Genomic DNA, 16,926 nt, shown 5'->3' on the forward strand with positions numbered 1-16,926 from the left:
GTGTCTGCCAGGTGGAGGAGGACGTGGGCGGCCTCTAGTGGACAGTGGGAACAAAACGACTATTTTCAAGTTTTTCAAGTTCAGTTATTATTATTATTATCATCATCATCATTATTATCATTATTATTATTATTATTATTATTATTAATAATAAACATAACCGTGCCTAAGTCAAATAAGTTGAGGTGTATAGGCGATATAGACTGCTGGGAAATAGTCATAAATAAAAACTACTTAGTCGATATTTGTATTATTAAAAAAGATTAAGTTCACATTTGCCTTAGAGGGCAGCCTCTTGAGTAGGACAATTTTCCACACAATGACGAAAAAAGGGACAGAGTTGCATTGAAACTACAAAGACCCCTGTCTGATTTTCTTATTCTTATTCTTTCATTAAAATGCACTGACAGCAAATACTACATAATATACTTCTCCTCAAAGCATTCCTAATGGTTGCAATTATGCCTTTAGTGTGGGGTTAGTAGCGGTCTCCAAGGCTTAAGTGTGATTTGAACGGTCAAGCCTGAAGGTTTTTTTATGCCTACCAGACAAAACCCAGGGCGAAAAGTAAATTGGCTATAATTCCGATTTGTCATTAGTCGGTGGGCGGGTGTTAGTTTTCAAACTGAGCATAACACACATTCTTCTGGGATTTTACGCTCTCTTAGTGGTATACGTGTCGCTTAATTGTGTTTTTCTGTTAGTTTGGAGGATTAAAAAAATATATATATTCGTTGTTAAGCTGAGACAAATGGCTAAAAAATGCCAATGTGGTCTTTAAAATCTGGACCAAAAACATTATTATTGTTATCATTATTGTTATTATTATTATTATTAGCTGAGAAATAAATATTCATTCACTTTATGCCAATGGCCTGCCTAAAATGTAGACTGATATTTGTAAGAAAGTAAAAAGATATTCAATAATCTTGCAATCGTGTTTCTGCCTCGATTGAAACATGTGATCTGTTCATAATAAATATAACAATAACCAGAAGAAAGTTAGTTACATTTACAAATTATTTTAAATTATGCATTAAATCTATGAATTCAATTGTAGTTTTAAGGGTGATATTATATTTGTTTAGAAATGAAGACTTGATAAATAAAAATATGCTACATTTTCTACATAAAATACATTTTTACATGTTTCTTAAATTTGTTTTTTTGTGCTACAGAAATATGTGTGTATGGAATCTTATGCCTGACGGTTCACCTGTGTTCGCCTGTCACCACCTCTACACTTTCATAGTGAATAGTAGGACTGACCTCCTGAAGTTCTTTATGGCAGAGGGGTTGAATAATGAGTATTAAACAATACAAAACTTCTAAAAACAGATGCAAACGGACAATTATACTTGCAATATGGCTGAAAACCCCATTAAAACCAGCACAAATAGATGCAAACTGCAAATAAATTTAAAAACATCTGCACCTTATTACTCTTCTGTGTCTATTTTGATGTGTGCTTCATTTTACTATGGAGGAGGGCTTGTTGTCTCAGAATCCGGCCCTACTGACCACCTCTCTACTGTGATTTAATATCCCAAGCATCTAGTGGTCACTGAAAGCAGCGCATGCTTAAAACTGCTTCCGGTTTGATGGCTCGTCGACAGCAGATTTCACCCTCAGCCCACTTGGATGTAGGAGTGTCCGAGCAGCCTTTAAAGGCATCACACGCTTCCTGTAGTACTGCACTGGGTTATTGGGCGCCCCATGATCAGGCTCACTTGCGTTCACTTGCCGGCGTTGAAGCGCAGCTGCAGTTTAGGTAAGGACAGCTGAGTGCCACAGAGGGCTCTGTCGCCCGTGATAAAGCTCCGAGAGTCGGTGGCTGCAGACAGACAAACAATGAGAACATGCCTCAACAGATTCAGGCGCTCGCTTTTTGCTCGATCCCAGTTGCACTGTCGCTTATCGCCGCCTTGGCCTGTTTAAACGAGAAAGGTAAAAGAGACGGAAGTTATCTCAAAGTTTTACTTCATTAAAACCTAGCTTTAGACTGTAACGTTAGCTGAGCCGTTAGAGTCGTCCAGTGCTCTCCATGTTGGCCGACCAGCTGACAGTTTGGCTCGTTGTTGAGGCGGGGTGGGTCTCTAGGACCCCGCAGACTTGAGTTCGCGGGGCGGGGGACCAGGCGGAGAAAGGTGAAGTTAACCTCAAAGGACTGATCAGAGGTCAGTTTGGACATTTACTCGATGTAGCGTTACCGCTTCAAAACGGCTCTTGTAGCCGATCTCCTGTCGGTTTATCCCAGCGTTACGCATTTTGACAACGACACGAATGGGATAAACACAGAAGGCTAGGCTTTTAGCTAGCTTACAAATAGTTTGACCTGCACACGTTGTGATGATCTTCAAGTTTAACACCAAAATTATTACCCCGGCTGGTCCTTCTGAGCTAGCGAAATGGCCGTTTGTCGTTGTTTGGGCTGACGGTGGTCCGCGGCGTTGATGCGGCTGAGCGCAGAGACCCAGAGCAAACGGCCGTCATAATCCGCATTGTCAACATCTCCAATCAACTTATTCCCCGGGGGTGGAGGTTACGCCGGGAGCTGGCCTGTTTTGGATCAGCTATGCAAGCGAACACAACGCGGGGCTTCCTGTGGTCGGACGTGGAGACGAGGACGCTGCTGAACATCTGGGGAGAGCAGGACATCCAGGCGGCGCTGGATGGAAACTTCCGAAACAGCTTCGTGTACCGCGACGTCTCCCGGAGGCTGGGAGCCATGGGGTTTGAAAGGACGCCCGAGCAGTGCAGGGTGCGGATCAAAAGCCTCAAGAGGCAGTACTTGTTGGCGAAGGAGGGCAATCTGCGGAATAATGGGCAGTATCACAAGATCTGCAAGTTTTATGACACCATGGAGAGGATTTTGAGTAACCGGCCGAGTATGGACGCCCAGGAGTTTATAGACAGCGGTGCGGGAGGAGAGGAGGCCGTCGATGGCCCGGAGGAGGATGGGGAAGATGCTCAGGATGCTTACTCTGAGAGCACAGGGGAGTGTCCTTATCCCGCTGAGACTGAAGTCAAGCTGGAATACCCAACTGTTCCCATCCCCATTCCGGTTAAAGTGACAGTGGGGAATAATGGTAAGTCCAACCTTATCCACTGTCACTTTTTTGTGGCTTTATCATGTTTCAGTGCCTCGAGTGTGACTCGAGTATGTGTGCTAACATAATGTCACACCCTTCTCCTCTTCAGGGACTTGTGCGAAGCCGCCTAACAGCAGCCAGTCGGCCAGCTGTTTGTCAGCCAGAGCACCCAAACGGCCCAGGAAGCGACGCGCCAACTTCCCCATGGAGAAGCTGATGGAGCAGTTCCTGGAGCAGAGCGCCCAAGCCGAGGACAACTTCTACCGGATGGAAGAGCAGCGCTTGCAAGCAGAAGACCGGCGCCGGGAAGCTGAGCATGCCCGGGAACTGCACATGCTTCAGATGCTTGGCCAGATGTTCGCCAGCATCTCCTCTGCCAGACCCGGCTCAGCATCTGCTCTGTCCAAGACGACGAATCCTGGCCCCGCTCCGGTCATTTCCAGTACCTCCCCGTCACATACACGTGGCCACTCCAGTCTTCCCAAACGCCCTTCGCCCCAGACAGACTCTCTCGCACAGCAGAATCCATTTCTGAGCGCAGACCCTCAGGCGTTAGGTATTTAGTTCCTGTGCTACGCGTGAAGCCTTGATGTGGAGAGAAACCTGAAGGCAGATTAGCTGTAATGTGAAAGATCACACTCAGTTATTATTCTTATTTTGGATCGTGTGAGTGTGTTGTTGTTGTCCACAGTGGTTTGAAACTAGCTCGTATGCTGAACACTCTCACTTTGTTTATCTCCTCAGTGTTTGAGCGCTTCTACGGTTTGGGCTCCACGTCGCACAGAGGTATGGAGGATGACATCCTGTCACTGGTAAAGAACATAGTCCCTCCGCTGACATCCAAAAAACACAAGGGACAAGATGGACGTATTGGGATCATTGGAGGATGTCAAGAGTATGTTGCAGAAAAGATTCCTGCATGATTTAAAAGAAAAAAACTAATTCAGTGGAACATTTGCCCTAATTTCTCTTCATCTCTTATCTCTAAAGCTACACTGGAGCTCCTTACTTTGCTGCCATCTCTGCTTTAAAAGTGGTAGGCAGTAATGCTTGACTATCAGTTTTGTCCATTCATTTTTTTTTTCCCCCTTTTTTTTTTTTCTAATTGTGTGTTGTTGTTTTTTTAAATTATCAAGTAACAAGGTGCTTTTCTCGTCTCCAGGGAGCTGACTTGTCTCACGTGTTCTGCACCAAAGATGCTGCAGCTGTAATCAAATCATACAGCCCTGAGCTCATAGTCCATCCAGTTCTGTAAGTACTGAGCCAATAATAGTCCTTCTGTAGTATTTTAGGTAGCTGGTAGCAGTTGGATCATTGAGAGTACAATGGTGTGTATTTGCTATTTGGATGCATTCACAAATGTGACACAGTGTCTTATTGCAAGCAAAAAAATCAAAGTTTACCCAGGATTTGTGCCGAGGTGTAAGATTCTCAAAATAAATAGTTGCGCACGTCTTCTTTTTTGTTGTGAGTTGTAATGTTATTAGGAGCCAAATTCTGCATTTCACTATTATCGTTCTACTCCGTTCTATTAAAGGTTGCGTGTTATAATTAACATGCTGCTTTCTCGCAATGATTCTGTAATCATTGTCCTAAATATTTAAATTTCTGAAATTTGTCAGATCATGAACGGGTAGTGTCATAGTTCTGGGTATTCTGTCAGTGTGACAGTACAAACCTTCACAGCTCACGCTTACTTGTCGTGGCTGGAGCGGCTTGGGAACCTTACAATAACATTAATGACTGCGTTTCAGTTTGGTGAGCCTGTGCCAGTGTGCTCTTAGAAAGCCATTATTAGCTTGGAATAGCAAAAATCTGTTAAAAGGCTCATTTCTCTACAAGAGGCACTTACAGAAAACATTAACATCGACTGCTTTCTATTTGGGTTTGCTCACTTCAGAGACCTGTTACAGTGTTATCAGTCTTCACTTTGTGTGTGCGTGTTTGCCTTGCAAACTAATGGAAACTTTAAGATTAAACTGTCCATTCCAGCATGTCTGACAATGTGTGTGTGTATGTGTGTGAATGAAGGGACAGTCCTAACGCGGTGGAAGAAATAGAAAAATGGCTTCCGAGACTACATGGACTTGTGGTGGGTCCAGGCTTAGGAAGAGAAGACTTATTATTGAAAACAGCAAAGGCACGTGGAGCATATTCATTCTTCCTTGCACTCAACACAGTCTGGGCTACTCTGCTAGATACTTCTGCATAAGCATGGCGGACTATTCTTATTGCTAACACTTGTTATATAGCACAAGTGTTATTGGTGGCTGATAAATTACTTCTTCTTTTTTTCCCACCCCAACGGAAGGCTTATTAAAGACAGACCCTGTGCTCTCTCTCTCTATTTCAGGAGGTCATTGAGAAAACGAAAGCAAGAGATATCCCCATAGTCATTGATGCAGTAAGTCTTGATAAGTCCCAGCTGTGGAGCAGATGGCGTTTCATTTGCTAAGTCATACATAGTGTGTGTGTGTGATCATTTTTAACAGGACGGATTATGGCTGATTACACAGCAACCATCTGTTATCCAAGGGTACCAGAAGGGCATCCTTACGCCTAACTTTATGGAATTCACTCGATTGTATGAGGCATTGGTAAGTTTCTTGGCACAATTCAGTCCCACTCACTAGTTGACAGCAAATTACATGTGATCCTCTATGCTGATGTGTCTTTTTACCTCATCTGTGTGCGTTAGCACCATGAACCCATGGACAGCAGTGATTATCAGCGAAGCGTCATGCAGCTCAGTGTAGCTATGGGCAACCTCACCTTGGTGCTGAAGGGGGAGCAGGATTTCATCACAGATGGCAGCAAAGGTTGGCATCAAACAGAACATGATTTAATTTCTTCCAGCTGATCGTTCACCTTTATTCTCAGATGCTTTGGAGTATCTTTTTGTGACCTTGTGTTGTGTACCACTGTTTGTAGTGTACTCATGCAGCTTAGAAGGCAGTGGGAGACGATGCGGTGGACAGGGGGATCTCCTTTCTGGGTCTATGGGAGTGCTGGCACACTGGGCCCATGCTGCTTCCGCAGCAGGAATGATCAGAAGGTGAAGGCATGATTTTTGCTTTTTTTGCTATGTTTGAATGAATATATAGGCCAAGCTTTTCAGGGCTCAATGCATGAAAAATAATATATATTTTTTTTTAATATTTACACATATTACCTATAGAATGCGCTTATTTGCATGCCGAAAGTGTATAAAAATGATCACCAAGTGTTCTGACCACTTCTAAATAAAGAGGAATTTTTGCTTTTTTTATGTAATGCATGCATAAAGTGTGATGTTTGCAGGAGAAATGTACATGATACTTTATTTGGATGTATATCCCCCCCCCCCTTTGCTCCCCTGTAGTGTGAATCCATCAGTGGTTGCTGCATTTGGTGCCTGTTCGCTCACCAGGCAGTGCAACAGTCAAGCATTCCAGCAGCACGGCAGGTCCACCACCACCTCAGACATGATCCAGGAGATCGGCTCAGCCTTCAAAAAGCTGTTCGAAAGCTAAAAACAGTCAGCGATGCAAACAGTTGTATAAAGAGAAATAATTTTACGCTCCTAACACAGCCTCTTTGGGATTGAAAGAAATGTTCTTCTTAAGCTGAATTTTAATGACTGTTTTGAACCTGGAATCGAAATCTGGTGCAAAATATACACACTGACATGTTGTTTGTGTTGTGTTTAATGGAAATGTAACAAAAAGAAAACCACTAGTTGAATAATAAATGCCTTCACCAAGCCCACCAAAGAGACTGAGACATTAGGATGAAGGGGCTCACACTAAACCAGAAACCTGTATACGTTTTGAAATAAATTATAAATGTGATTTTGTGTGTGGGTTTTTTTCCCGTTTGTTTGTTTGTTTTGACCAAGTTCTTAAAACCCATCTATGTGTCATGGCAGTATTACTGGGTGAGTGACTGTAGAAAACGTGACTTTTTTTTTATAGAGTCAGTGGGGAACATTAACTTGCATGAAAACTGATACTTGCTGGACAACAAAGATTGATTTGGTTGGTTGCAGCATCGTAATCGTAAACCTAAAGGCAGAAGAGTGAGATGTGTGTGATTCGTGTAAAGTATGCGGCGCATGCGCATAGCTGAATTAGCCGACAGCTAGCGCCGTTGCTGCGTGTGCACCGTAGTTACACACACAACCTAGCGTTAGCAACAAGACCCACAGCAGCATCACAGAGTCTGTAAGGTTAACTCGGAGCATTCACAGGTATGTTCACTTACCCTCTGCTTAAATGGCAACTAAATGAGTGTGGCGAGGTCTCTGCTATTTGTTTCCGTGAGGATTGGAGCCGAATTTCGTTTAGTATTGTTATAAGCTAGCCGGCTAATCCAGCTAACAGACACACCAAAGCCAACGTGTTAAAATAAAGTGCCAAAGCAGTAAAAGACTGTTCTGTTTGTCTGCGTCGTGTTAGCTAGAATAGTCCGTAAATGTTCAGTGGGTGCTTAATGTGTTGAAGGTGAAACGTATTCACTTCGGTGACCGTCGTTCAAAGCGTTGTGTTTGTCAAATTAAGAGGTAACTTTCCAAAACGTTTAGCAGCGACTTGCACCGTTAACGCCACATTTTGAAAATCCTATTTTTATAAGTGTTTGGTGTAGACTAAGAGAGTCATAAACTTGCAAACTGGAAAAAGTTGGGACTCGTTACTTGACGTTAAAATGGACTCAGCAGTAGCAGGGTAGGATAGCTGCTGTAGTTAGCTTTGGCAAGCATTGGACACACAGAGGGCGGCTGCTGTTGTTTATGAAATATTCAAGCACAGCACTTCACTTGTGTCTGGTTGTTTGTCGCTGGCTTCGTGATAGCATATCCGTCTGTGATTCTTCCACATAGCCAGGATGATTACAGTTCCCCGGTAAACACTGCTAGCTAGCATTACAGTTGTCTGCTCCATTGTAGTTGTGAAGACCTTGTAATAAGGACACCCCAGTGAACATACGAGCAACTTCAAGTTATCAGCTATCCACCGGAAGTCATCGGGTCTTGTATTTCTTTGCAGATCTTGCATTGGTAGTTAGAGTTAGCTAACAGTTGGCACATTCGCAGTACACGTAGCAGTTTCATCAGTATGGCTGACTGCAGATCAGTTGTCTTCTCTTCTGCATGCCTGCAGCCCAGAACTGATTCATGATTACAAGTGTTAGTAAACACGACGAAAACACGTTATGATGGTTCATAATCAAAAACGTTTGAGACAGTGAAGTAATATTTACGTGCAAACTTGATTCAGCAGTGAAAAAGCTAATGTTGTTGTTAACAGGTGCTGGTGTAGGAGTGCTCCGACGGGGAAACGGATCCGCAATGCTCAACCCGACCAATGGTGACCCAGGTCATGTTGTTGTGAACTATGTGGAGGAGTATTTGGACCTGGTGGAGTCCCTTCCTTTTGATTTGCAAAGGAGCGTGTCACTCATGAAGGAAATTGATGCCAAGTATCAAGGTAAATATTACTCTGTGATGTTTTCATTTGTTTAGGTTTCATGGTGAAATTTGAAAAAAAAAAGTACAATCACATTAAATTTAATGTAGCCTAGAAAGATCTGTGATTTAAGGTGTGGATTTTACCTGTGAACAAATAGATAGAGTTAACCTACAGCCACACAAGTGTACAAGTGTAATAATTGCTATTGTATGTACTACATTAGCAGTTGCTGTATTATATACTTAGCAACGGGCGATTAAATACTGTATGATAGATACTTTATCCTACAAGGGAAATCACTGTTTACAACAGCTGCATAAACAATACAAATACAAAATATCCCGTGGCACAGTGGGTTAACACTACTGCCTCACAAGAAAATCCTTGGTTTGAATCCAGTCTGAGGCCTTTCTATGTGGAGTTAGCATGTTCTCCCCATTGGCCTCCCTACCAGTACTTCCTACCTTGGTCGTAAAACATGCACGAGGTTAAGTATATTGGTGATTGCAAATTCACAGTATGTGAGCTTGATGTGTTGTGAGCTCCATGTCTTAGCCCTGGTGACCTATCTGAGGTGTCCCTCGCCTCTCAGCCTATGACAGCTAGTTCCAGCACCTCTGTGATTTTGAATTGGATGAGCAGAAGAGAATAGTTGGATAAAAGATTTGTATTTAGTACAGTCCCATACTGAAGGGCTTATTATGTGAGGTGGTGCAAAATTTTATTTATAACAGTGATGAAATAAAGTAATTTAAGAAATGACATTAAATAAAAAATAAAACATAAGATTGAGATTAAGCAAAAGAGAAACGGTCCCATATGCACTACAAAATAGTAGTGCATATGACATTAATAAATAACATGTACATGCTATGTATAACTACATTACTATAATATATGCACCAGTTGCTAACCAGCTCTGGCAATCAGTTTAATCTCATTTTTAAGCACGTAATACATGATCAAAATACAGTGTTTATTTAGTTACAGTAAACTTTAGTGACACTTGCTTCCAGAAGATTTTGATTAAAACTGTAATGTAGCAGTAATGCTTGAGTAGCAATATTGCCTGACATTGTGCCAACTGTCTGAATGAAATCCAAAGTAATCCAAAAGCTTGCAATGATTTATTCTTCTTACTCTTCAACCCGTAGTCATGCTGCTGCTCCGTCTGTATTAATGAGGGTAAAAAACAAAACAAAAACAAATATATACACCTCTCAAATTAAGTACAAGCACATCACAAACTCCACGTGTTAGAATCATCAATGTAGACGTTGTTATAGTGTGATGTTTTTGGCCATTCTTTTACAGTTTTAGCTGATAATAACCTAATAAATTGGAACTTATGGTTTAACAGTAGCAAGCAAGTTTGAATGATGACAGATGTTTTAACTTTGTAATAGGAAGATGGTGAAGACAACAGCTCATAGTCAGGGGTTTATAGAACCTTTATAAAACACCTTTGATGTCATACAATTGAACATGCGGTGTATTTCTGTTCTTATTTTTCCCTGAATCTTTTTTTTCTTCTTCTTTTTGTCAGATGTTCTGAAGGAGCTTGATGATGCTTATGAGCGGTATCGCCGTGAATCCGACTCCCTTCAGAGGCGCAAGCTTCAGTTGTCTATTCAGAGGGCACTAATTCGTAGTCAGGAGCTTGGAGATGAAAAGATCCAGATTGCTGGTCAAATGGTATGTGGAAGAAAAACTGGACAATAAAAGTAGCTGTCAGGTCTTAATGTGTGCATTGATGAAGCTACGTTACTCTTCTTCTGTGACATATGTGCAAGAACGCCTACCCTAACTACAGGAAAAGGAGAAAATGGGTTTTATGGATCTTTTTAGAGGTCTTTTGTATCAGGACTGAATGAGCTTTACATTTAAATTCTTTTTGGAAATCTGTAGTAGAAAGAAAGAAAAAAAAAAAACACTAAACATTTACAAGACTCCAGCAGTAAACATGAAATAAGTCTATTGTAGATACAAGCTAGACAGTTACCAGAAACATAACACTATGTTTGACCTTCCTGTTTGGCATGTTTGGTATGTCAAAGTTCAGTTGGGCTGTGTTCCTTTTGTGATGCATTATTACACTGGATAGCTTTGATTATAATTTCTCTATAAACATTCACATTTATATATTTTTAAAAACTATTTTCAGGCTTTTGCCTTTATATGGATAGCACAGTAGCGATAAACAGGAAATGGGGTACAGAGGGAATGACATGCAGGGAAGGACTGGGCGACCGGGAGTGGAACCAGATACACAGCTGCTAAAATCCTTTTAGTCCATATGGCACGCATCCCTCCCTCTATAACACAGGTTTACCCTTTGTAAACCTGTTTATAGTAACATTTGTAAGCCCCTAGCCATCAGCTAAGCCTAAACTGTTGAAAGCATGAACTTCTTTCTAGTTAATTCAGCAAAGAAGGCAAAATTTATGTTCAACAAATCTTAACCAGAGTTGGCTTTTTAAAACGTACGGTGCATCCAAGGGAGCTACAGATTGTCTCTTAACAAAAACATAAACCAAAAAGGATTTAGGCTTCACAACGGTTAATGAGAGTCCTTTAAGAAGCTTTTATTTGTGCAAGTTCAAGCAAAATGATTCAGCTGTTGATTGGCTCTGTCGGGGCACAGATATGGCAGATACTGATGCAGTTTGGGGTTTCTCACATAGATTTGTATTTAGGATTATTTAAGTGTCATGGTTTAGTCTACATGGTCAAAGAAATTAGGTGAACTTGGAAAAAATACAAAACATGAACGTTCTTTTTTTTTTCCAGGTGGAGCTGGTTGAGAACCGAACGCGACAAATAGACTGGCATTCAGAACTTCTCCTTTCCTCTCAAGAAATCCCAGAAAGTCACATTCCTCCGGCCACCTCCATGACGACCACTGCAGCATCTTTGATGTCCTCAACATCAGCTACAGTTACTGTGGGCAAACCCAGTCACCACGACAAGAAGCGCGATGAGGTCACATCAGCTTCAGGCGGTGGAGAAAAGGCTGGAGGGAAACGCTCACGACGTCAGAAAAATGGAGAAAATCGGGAAAGCTACGGGAGTCTGGATCATGCAGAAGAAGTGGGAGTGGGGGCGTCTCGGGAAAAGAAGGCCAAAACATCTTCCAAGAAAAAGAAAAGGTCAAAAGGAAAATCAGAGAGAGAAGTGTCTCCTCCAGACCTGCCCATCGATCCGGATGAGCCAACATATTGCCTGTGCGAACAGGTTTCTTACGGCGAGATGATTGGCTGCGATAATGACGAATGTCCTATTGAGTGGTTTCATTTCTCCTGCGTCGGGCTCCATCATAAGCCCAAAGGCAAGTGGTACTGCCCGAAGTGTAGAGGCGAAAATGAGAAGACCATGGACAAGGCCTTAGAAAGGGCTAAGAAGGAGAGGGCCTACAACAGGTAGCTCACCTGGCCCCATGAACATTCCTGTGTGAAAATTTTAATTTTATCTATATTAGTCTTCATTTACAGTTAACAGTGTTTGCTAAAAAAGAAAAAAAAATCCACGAAGAGAGGGGTGTTGTAAATAGTTATTTTTGTAACAGCTGTGTACCTGAGAAATGAGAATCCCACCTCCTGGTTGTTTACAAACAGTAGCTGTAGTACAGTATGCAACCATGTGCATGTTTGTAACAAGCTGTCCTGCACATCATCCCTCTTTGTTTTCATCTTGCATGCAACATCACAAGCTTAACTATATAAACTCAAATAAAAAACAAAACAGAAACATGGATTCTGTGTTCTGTATAATCAACACTCAAAGTTCACTGTGCAGTGATTTCACATGCATCGTTTTCTGTAATCATTGATCTGTAATTACAACAGAATTGCGGCCTACTGCATTTCACTAGAACATTGTACAAGAGCAACAATGCTACTATCTTTATGATAAAATGAGATGATTTATTTAATGGGTTTTAGGTAAGAGCTAATGATTCTGCAGTATTACTTAAAGAACTGCCAGTGGAGAGTATGCATTTTAATTTTGATTGAATATATAATTTTATTTTGCTGCTCTAACAAAGATCTCAAAATAAGATCTTACACAGTGGATTTTCTGGTATCACCATCTCCAGAAACAGAACTTATGAGAACTTTGGCTTTACCACGGTCCACTTTCCCAGTCAAGGCCTGATTTAGACTTGACTATGAATTTCTGTAGAGCCTACGACATACCCTACACAAGTGGCCATTGTTGCTACCAACATTTATCCTTGTTTGTGGTGGATTATTTATTACTTGTATTCAGAGGGGTTTTAGGTTACAATGAGAATGTACAGTGTAGATCTCCCACTGAAGCATTAATCCCCAACAAGTCCCAGTTTACACCAGTATATAGTTAATGTTTGACTAATGTGTAGTGTGTGTATGTACACACACACACACACACACGTGTAGATGCCTATCAAACTTCGTAAAGTAAAATAACTTTTGCACCAACTAAAAAGAAAATGCATATCCATATAAGGATGACTTTGCCTTTTTTTATTTACAAGTACTGGAAAAGGTGACATGGGGGACAACCAGTGCAAAATCTGTACATAATTTAAGTTGCAGGTTTCTTATATACACAAGTGAACGGGAAAGTGAATACACTCCGTCATGCATGTAACAGTTCACAACACAGCAAAGGACACGGTGTAATGGTGACTTAGTTGTAGTCCATGATGCTCCGGCTGCTCATCATCCAACTGCCTTGTGAAAATAAACTGACAACAAATCAGGCTCACAACAGAAAAGGACCCATGACTTAACGATGCACCCTCTTGAGACACAAAACATAATTAATCATGGAGTTATTAGAGCAAGTTGGAACACACCAGGATTTTAAGTAATGGCCCTCAAGTCCACAATGATATTACATCAAGGCAAGATTCAGCACATTTCCCCTGATGAACTTTAAAAGGGGGCGAGAATAGAAAAAACAAAAAGGCCCTCTTTGTCGGGCAGGAACAAGATGTTTTATGATGGAAAGTTGAGGGTAAAGTGCATAAAAGCTTAAAATTAAAAGAGGGGAGGGTCAAAAAATTAAGAGGTATTCCACTAAAACTTGCAGTACACACAGCTTAACAATGGAGGGAGAGAAGCAATCACAAGTATCAGGTCAACTGTCTCTCCAGCTTTGTTCTACGATGGCAGAGACGCGTTTCTCGTATTCCCGTTTGTTCTCCTGGTACAGCTGAGCTGCCTGGCTGTTGGCCGGACTGTTGGGGTTTGGCTCATCAAGCAGGGACTGCAGGGGGAGAGAAGATTTTAATGGAAAAGAACAAACCTGAATCAACTCATTCATCTACTCAGTACTCCTAAAAGATTGAACAAAAAACAAAACTGTCATGCCCTTTAGCTATTGTGCAATAACATTGCACAATATTGAAAATTTTCCAGTTTGTCACTGTACTTTTACAAACTAAAATCTCTAATCTTTTGAATTTAATTATAAATTCTACATTTTATTTTCTATCATTTGTTTAGTCATTATTTTAATGTATTAACAGCACTTAATGAATCAACACAACATTAAATTAAAAATGAGTTGATATATAAGAAAACAATATTCAGAAATTCTCAGATGTTACCGATATGTTGAAGCTTACAATTTGGGACATTTGTTTGGTTCATATGATGATATCAGTGGAGATTATTCAATCAGTGGGTGGTCAGCTGCAGTCCTACACACTGACATTAAACCTAGTTTCAGTGGATGGGCCTGAATTTGCAGTAGCAGCTTTTTGTTTCTCAGAGGAAAATATACATATTTTTATTATACATTTATAATATTGCCACAATAATTAGTCAATTGGAAATGCACTTAATGTTTTTAAATTTATCTTGATGAATGGTTACCATAATCAAATTTACAATAATATGCCATAATAATGAAATCTGTTCTTTTACTGTTAAATATTGACACTTCTTACCTGGATAGATGTTAGAATAGAGGACACATCATAAGTGGGGCTCCAACGATTCTGTAGGATGTCTAAACATATACTGCCATCCGCGTAGACTGTAGAGACAAACAATTATTAACAGGCCACAAATAACACTAACACTATAACCAGGCAGCAGGTGATCATGTTCTTACCATTTGGATGAAACATCTTTGACACAAATCGCACTGTAGGGGGTTTGTTGGGATATTCTTCTGTGAATTCTACAATGAGTTTAAATGTACCTGAAACAAAGGAACACATTCATATGAGATTTTAGACCAAGTGAGAACACTTTGGAGCAGTGACTTGAGGAGTCTTTTTTCAATTAATTCTATTCAGGGAGATTGTTGATTAAGTTACTACATTTAACTCTGTTTCTCTCTATATACAGTGGGGTACTTACCATCCTCAAAGGGAGTTCCTTCAGGGCTGTAAATTTAGAGAAAAGTGATATTGTGTCATTTGTTCGGACACAAAAATAAGATCTACACTTCAGAACCAAATTAATTTCTTACCCAAAGATGACTGCATTCCACACCATGATGTTGTTTTCAGAAGGGGCACCACTGACACCAGCTGGAGGATCCTCTTGTAGACTGCATACCCAAAAGGTTAAGTAAATGAATACACTGAAGCAAAGTTTCAAGGCCTCAAAGGTAATGACCAGAAGCTGTATTTCTCCACTCAGTCCACAGAAAGGTGCATTTCACAATCAAATGTCTCCTTTCATTGTCTAACCACACCCACATTTATAAGGTCAAAAAAAACATACCTGTACTTGGAAACACAGCTGGTGCCATGGTTTCCTCTTCCTAACCTAACACAATGTGTCAGTGCCATTAATGATAAACTGTAGGAACTATTATTTACTAAATACAGAATTAGTTAATTTACATCATATGCTACAAAGATGCTTATATTGTACCTGCTCAAAGTTAGCTGTTAAAATTTTAAATTACCTTAACTACCTAACTTGCAATGAAGCCTCAAAAACATTATATAATTGTTCTACTGTGAGTTGCTCAATCACTACCCATTTATTGGCACTTATCTCCACATAACTGAGTCAGCTGCCATCACAAAGTGTTGTGTTTATTCTGAACTTAAATCTTGCTCCCTCCATATAAAGATAAAAATACGCGAAATTCACTGAAGATGAAACTAAACATGAATAAAAGAAAAAAATAATTTAAAAAGCCATATCAGTAATAGGTTTGGGCTACACCAAACTATATTCCTCCCAAACACCTGGAAATACCTCCTCACATTCCTGAATACTGATACTTCAAATATGACATAGTCAAAAGAGCAGAGGCTCGATTTACAGTGAGATCAAAACACGTTTAAGGACCCCGAAGAGGTCCAGTAACTCACAGTTAGGATCGTTTACGAAGAAAACAAAAACATTTTCCGTGGACAGTGTTACATTGCGGTTATAAACGGAGCTGAACGCCACTGCACGGCCTGGCATTCGCTTTGTTTTACTGTTTCTTACCTTTGACATATTGTTTTCTACTCGGGAATTTACATAATAATTTTACTTTGTTCTGTTAATTCGCGTTTCACTTCTTGGCGTTATTATTTACCTTATTAACTCAAACTTTGGTAAGTTTTCGACCGTGGGGATGTCGAACCTTTTGCGCTGGTTAACAACGCAACTATCAAGCGGAAATATAAGATAAACGGAAGGAATACATTCGTGGAGTACTTGGGTTGAATGCGTTGAAAAAATATGCTTAAACCATGAAAAATGTCCGTCCGGCCACTCCTCAAGCACATTTAAAGCTAAAAGGTTTAAAGAGGCAGCTAGGAGCTGTACGTTGACAGAAGCCTTAGTCAACCAACCTGCTAGCATTAGCTAGCTCCGTTAGCGTCACGGTAAGACGAAGCGCTTTGGAAAAAAAAAAAAAAAAATCACATAAAAGATTCACATTCGCAGAAGCATAGCGGTTGCCTTGTGGTTGTTTTTACACAGGGAACTCATAAATGAACTATATCCTGAAAAAACAGTGATTAGCTATATCGGGCTAACACAAGCTAGCATAACGATAGCTCCGAATTGTCAAAACGGCTAACGATGTCGGCATAATTCCTGTACACCAACTCACCGTTTAAAATCTCTCATAAGTCTTCTTCTGGCCGGGGTTGACATAGTTTAACTTGAAGAATACGTACAGACAAGGCAAAATCGTTGACAGGAGCTTATTTGGCTGTATTATAGTTAATGTAATTTGAGAACTTCACAGAAACCGTACAGAACGGAGCCCGACTCTTCCGCCGTCCTATAAAGCTAATATGACGCTCTGGTTTGCCTGGTCTGGTTTACCAGGACGATACCACATCAAGAAGGAAGGGGGGAAACATTTGCGATTACTAAGCAAACCTGAAATTTCTAGAATGGAAATGACAGTTGCAGTTGTTAGCATAAGTAGTT

General features: G+C 40.7%; 3 protein-coding genes across 7 annotated transcripts; 2 read left to right on the top strand and 1 right to left on the bottom strand.

Moving 5' to 3' along the window:
- The first annotated feature begins 1,522 nt into the window (after positions 1-1,522).
- naxd (NAD(P)HX dehydratase) lies at positions 1,523-6,922 on the top strand. 3 transcript variants are annotated; one of them, XM_031734591.2, is made up of 11 exons: positions 1,964-3,089; positions 3,202-3,648; positions 3,837-3,987; positions 4,083-4,128; positions 4,255-4,343; positions 5,124-5,232; positions 5,446-5,496; positions 5,585-5,689; positions 5,791-5,911; positions 6,024-6,147; positions 6,454-6,922. In XM_031734591.2, the coding sequence occupies exons 1-11, from the start codon at positions 2,576-2,578 to the stop codon at positions 6,602-6,604; spliced, it is 1,908 nt and encodes a 635-aa protein (XP_031590451.2). In that variant the 5' UTR covers positions 1,964-2,575; the 3' UTR covers positions 6,605-6,922. The 3 variants fall into 3 exon arrangements, with proteins under 3 accessions (XP_031590453.2, XP_031590452.1, XP_031590451.2); XM_031734593.2 differs by lacking the exons at positions 1,964-3,089; positions 3,202-3,648 and adding an exon at positions 1,523-1,771; XM_031734592.2 differs by lacking the exons at positions 1,964-3,089; positions 3,202-3,648 and adding an exon at positions 1,637-1,947.
- Positions 6,923-7,176: 254 nt separating this feature from the next.
- On the top strand, positions 7,177-13,482 carry ing1 (inhibitor of growth family, member 1). Of its 2 annotated transcripts, none has more exons than XM_031734521.2 (4): positions 7,177-7,320; positions 8,378-8,557; positions 10,086-10,234; positions 11,330-13,482. In XM_031734521.2, the coding sequence occupies exons 2-4, from the start codon at positions 8,419-8,421 to the stop codon at positions 11,960-11,962; spliced, it is 921 nt and encodes a 306-aa protein (XP_031590381.2). In that variant the 5' UTR covers positions 7,177-7,320; positions 8,378-8,418; the 3' UTR covers positions 11,963-13,482. The 2 variants fall into 2 exon arrangements, with proteins under 2 accessions (XP_031590381.2, XP_039456391.1); XM_039600457.1 differs by lacking the exon at positions 7,177-7,320 and adding an exon at positions 8,234-8,256.
- ube2al (ubiquitin conjugating enzyme E2 A, like) lies at positions 13,030-16,796 on the bottom strand. 2 transcript variants are annotated; one of them, XM_031734608.2, is made up of 6 exons: positions 16,601-16,796; positions 15,008-15,088; positions 14,896-14,921; positions 14,645-14,734; positions 14,478-14,566; positions 13,030-13,792 (listed from the first exon to the last, which is right to left on the bottom strand). In XM_031734608.2, the coding sequence occupies exons 1-6, from the start codon at positions 16,642-16,644 to the stop codon at positions 13,664-13,666; spliced, it is 459 nt and encodes a 152-aa protein (XP_031590468.1). In that variant the 5' UTR covers positions 16,645-16,796; the 3' UTR covers positions 13,030-13,663. The 2 variants fall into 2 exon arrangements, with proteins under 2 accessions (XP_031590468.1, XP_039456392.1); XM_039600458.1 differs by lacking the exon at positions 16,601-16,796 and adding an exon at positions 15,265-16,563.
- Between the last annotated feature and the right edge of the window lie 130 nt (positions 16,797-16,926).

This window comes from Oreochromis aureus, linkage group 16 (assembly GCF_013358895.1).
Source record: "Oreochromis aureus strain Israel breed Guangdong linkage group 16, ZZ_aureus, whole genome shotgun sequence".
NCBI classification, from domain to species: Eukaryota; Metazoa; Chordata; class Actinopteri; order Cichliformes; family Cichlidae; genus Oreochromis; species Oreochromis aureus.

What these genes read in the sequence shown, in the direction of transcription:
- naxd (XM_031734591.2), top strand. Translation starts at nt 2,576, where the DNA reads ATGCAAGCGAACACAACGCGGGGCTTCCTGTGGTCGGACGTGGAGACG. An exon ending in TATTATTGAAAACAGCAAAG is followed by an intron (nt 5,233 to 5,445) that starts GCACGTGGAGCA and finishes TCTCTATTTCAG; the next exon opens with GAGGTCATTGAGAAAACGAA. An exon ending in CATCACAGATGGCAGCAAAG is followed by an intron (nt 5,912 to 6,023) that starts GTTGGCATCAAA and finishes CACTGTTTGTAG; the next exon opens with TGTACTCATGCAGCTTAGAA.
- ing1 (XM_031734521.2), top strand. Translation starts at nt 8,419, where the DNA reads ATGCTCAACCCGACCAATGGTGACCCAGGTCATGTTGTTGTGAACTAT. An exon ending in AATTGATGCCAAGTATCAAG is followed by an intron (nt 8,558 to 10,085) that starts GTAAATATTACT and finishes TCTTTTTGTCAG; the next exon opens with ATGTTCTGAAGGAGCTTGAT. An exon ending in TCCAGATTGCTGGTCAAATG is followed by an intron (nt 10,235 to 11,329) that starts GTATGTGGAAGA and finishes TTTTTTTTCCAG; the next exon opens with GTGGAGCTGGTTGAGAACCG.
- ube2al (XM_039600458.1), bottom strand. Translation starts at nt 15,332, where the DNA reads ATGGCACTGACACATTGTGTTAGGTTAGGAAGAGGAAACCATGGCACC. An exon ending in TGGAATGCAGTCATCTTTGG is followed by an intron (nt 14,922 to 15,007) that starts GTAAGAAATTAA and finishes CTAAATTTACAG; the next exon opens with CCCTGAAGGAACTCCCTTTG. An exon ending in AGGAACTCCCTTTGAGGATG is followed by an intron (nt 14,735 to 14,895) that starts GTAAGTACCCCA and finishes CCTTTGTTTCAG; the next exon opens with GTACATTTAAACTCATTGTA.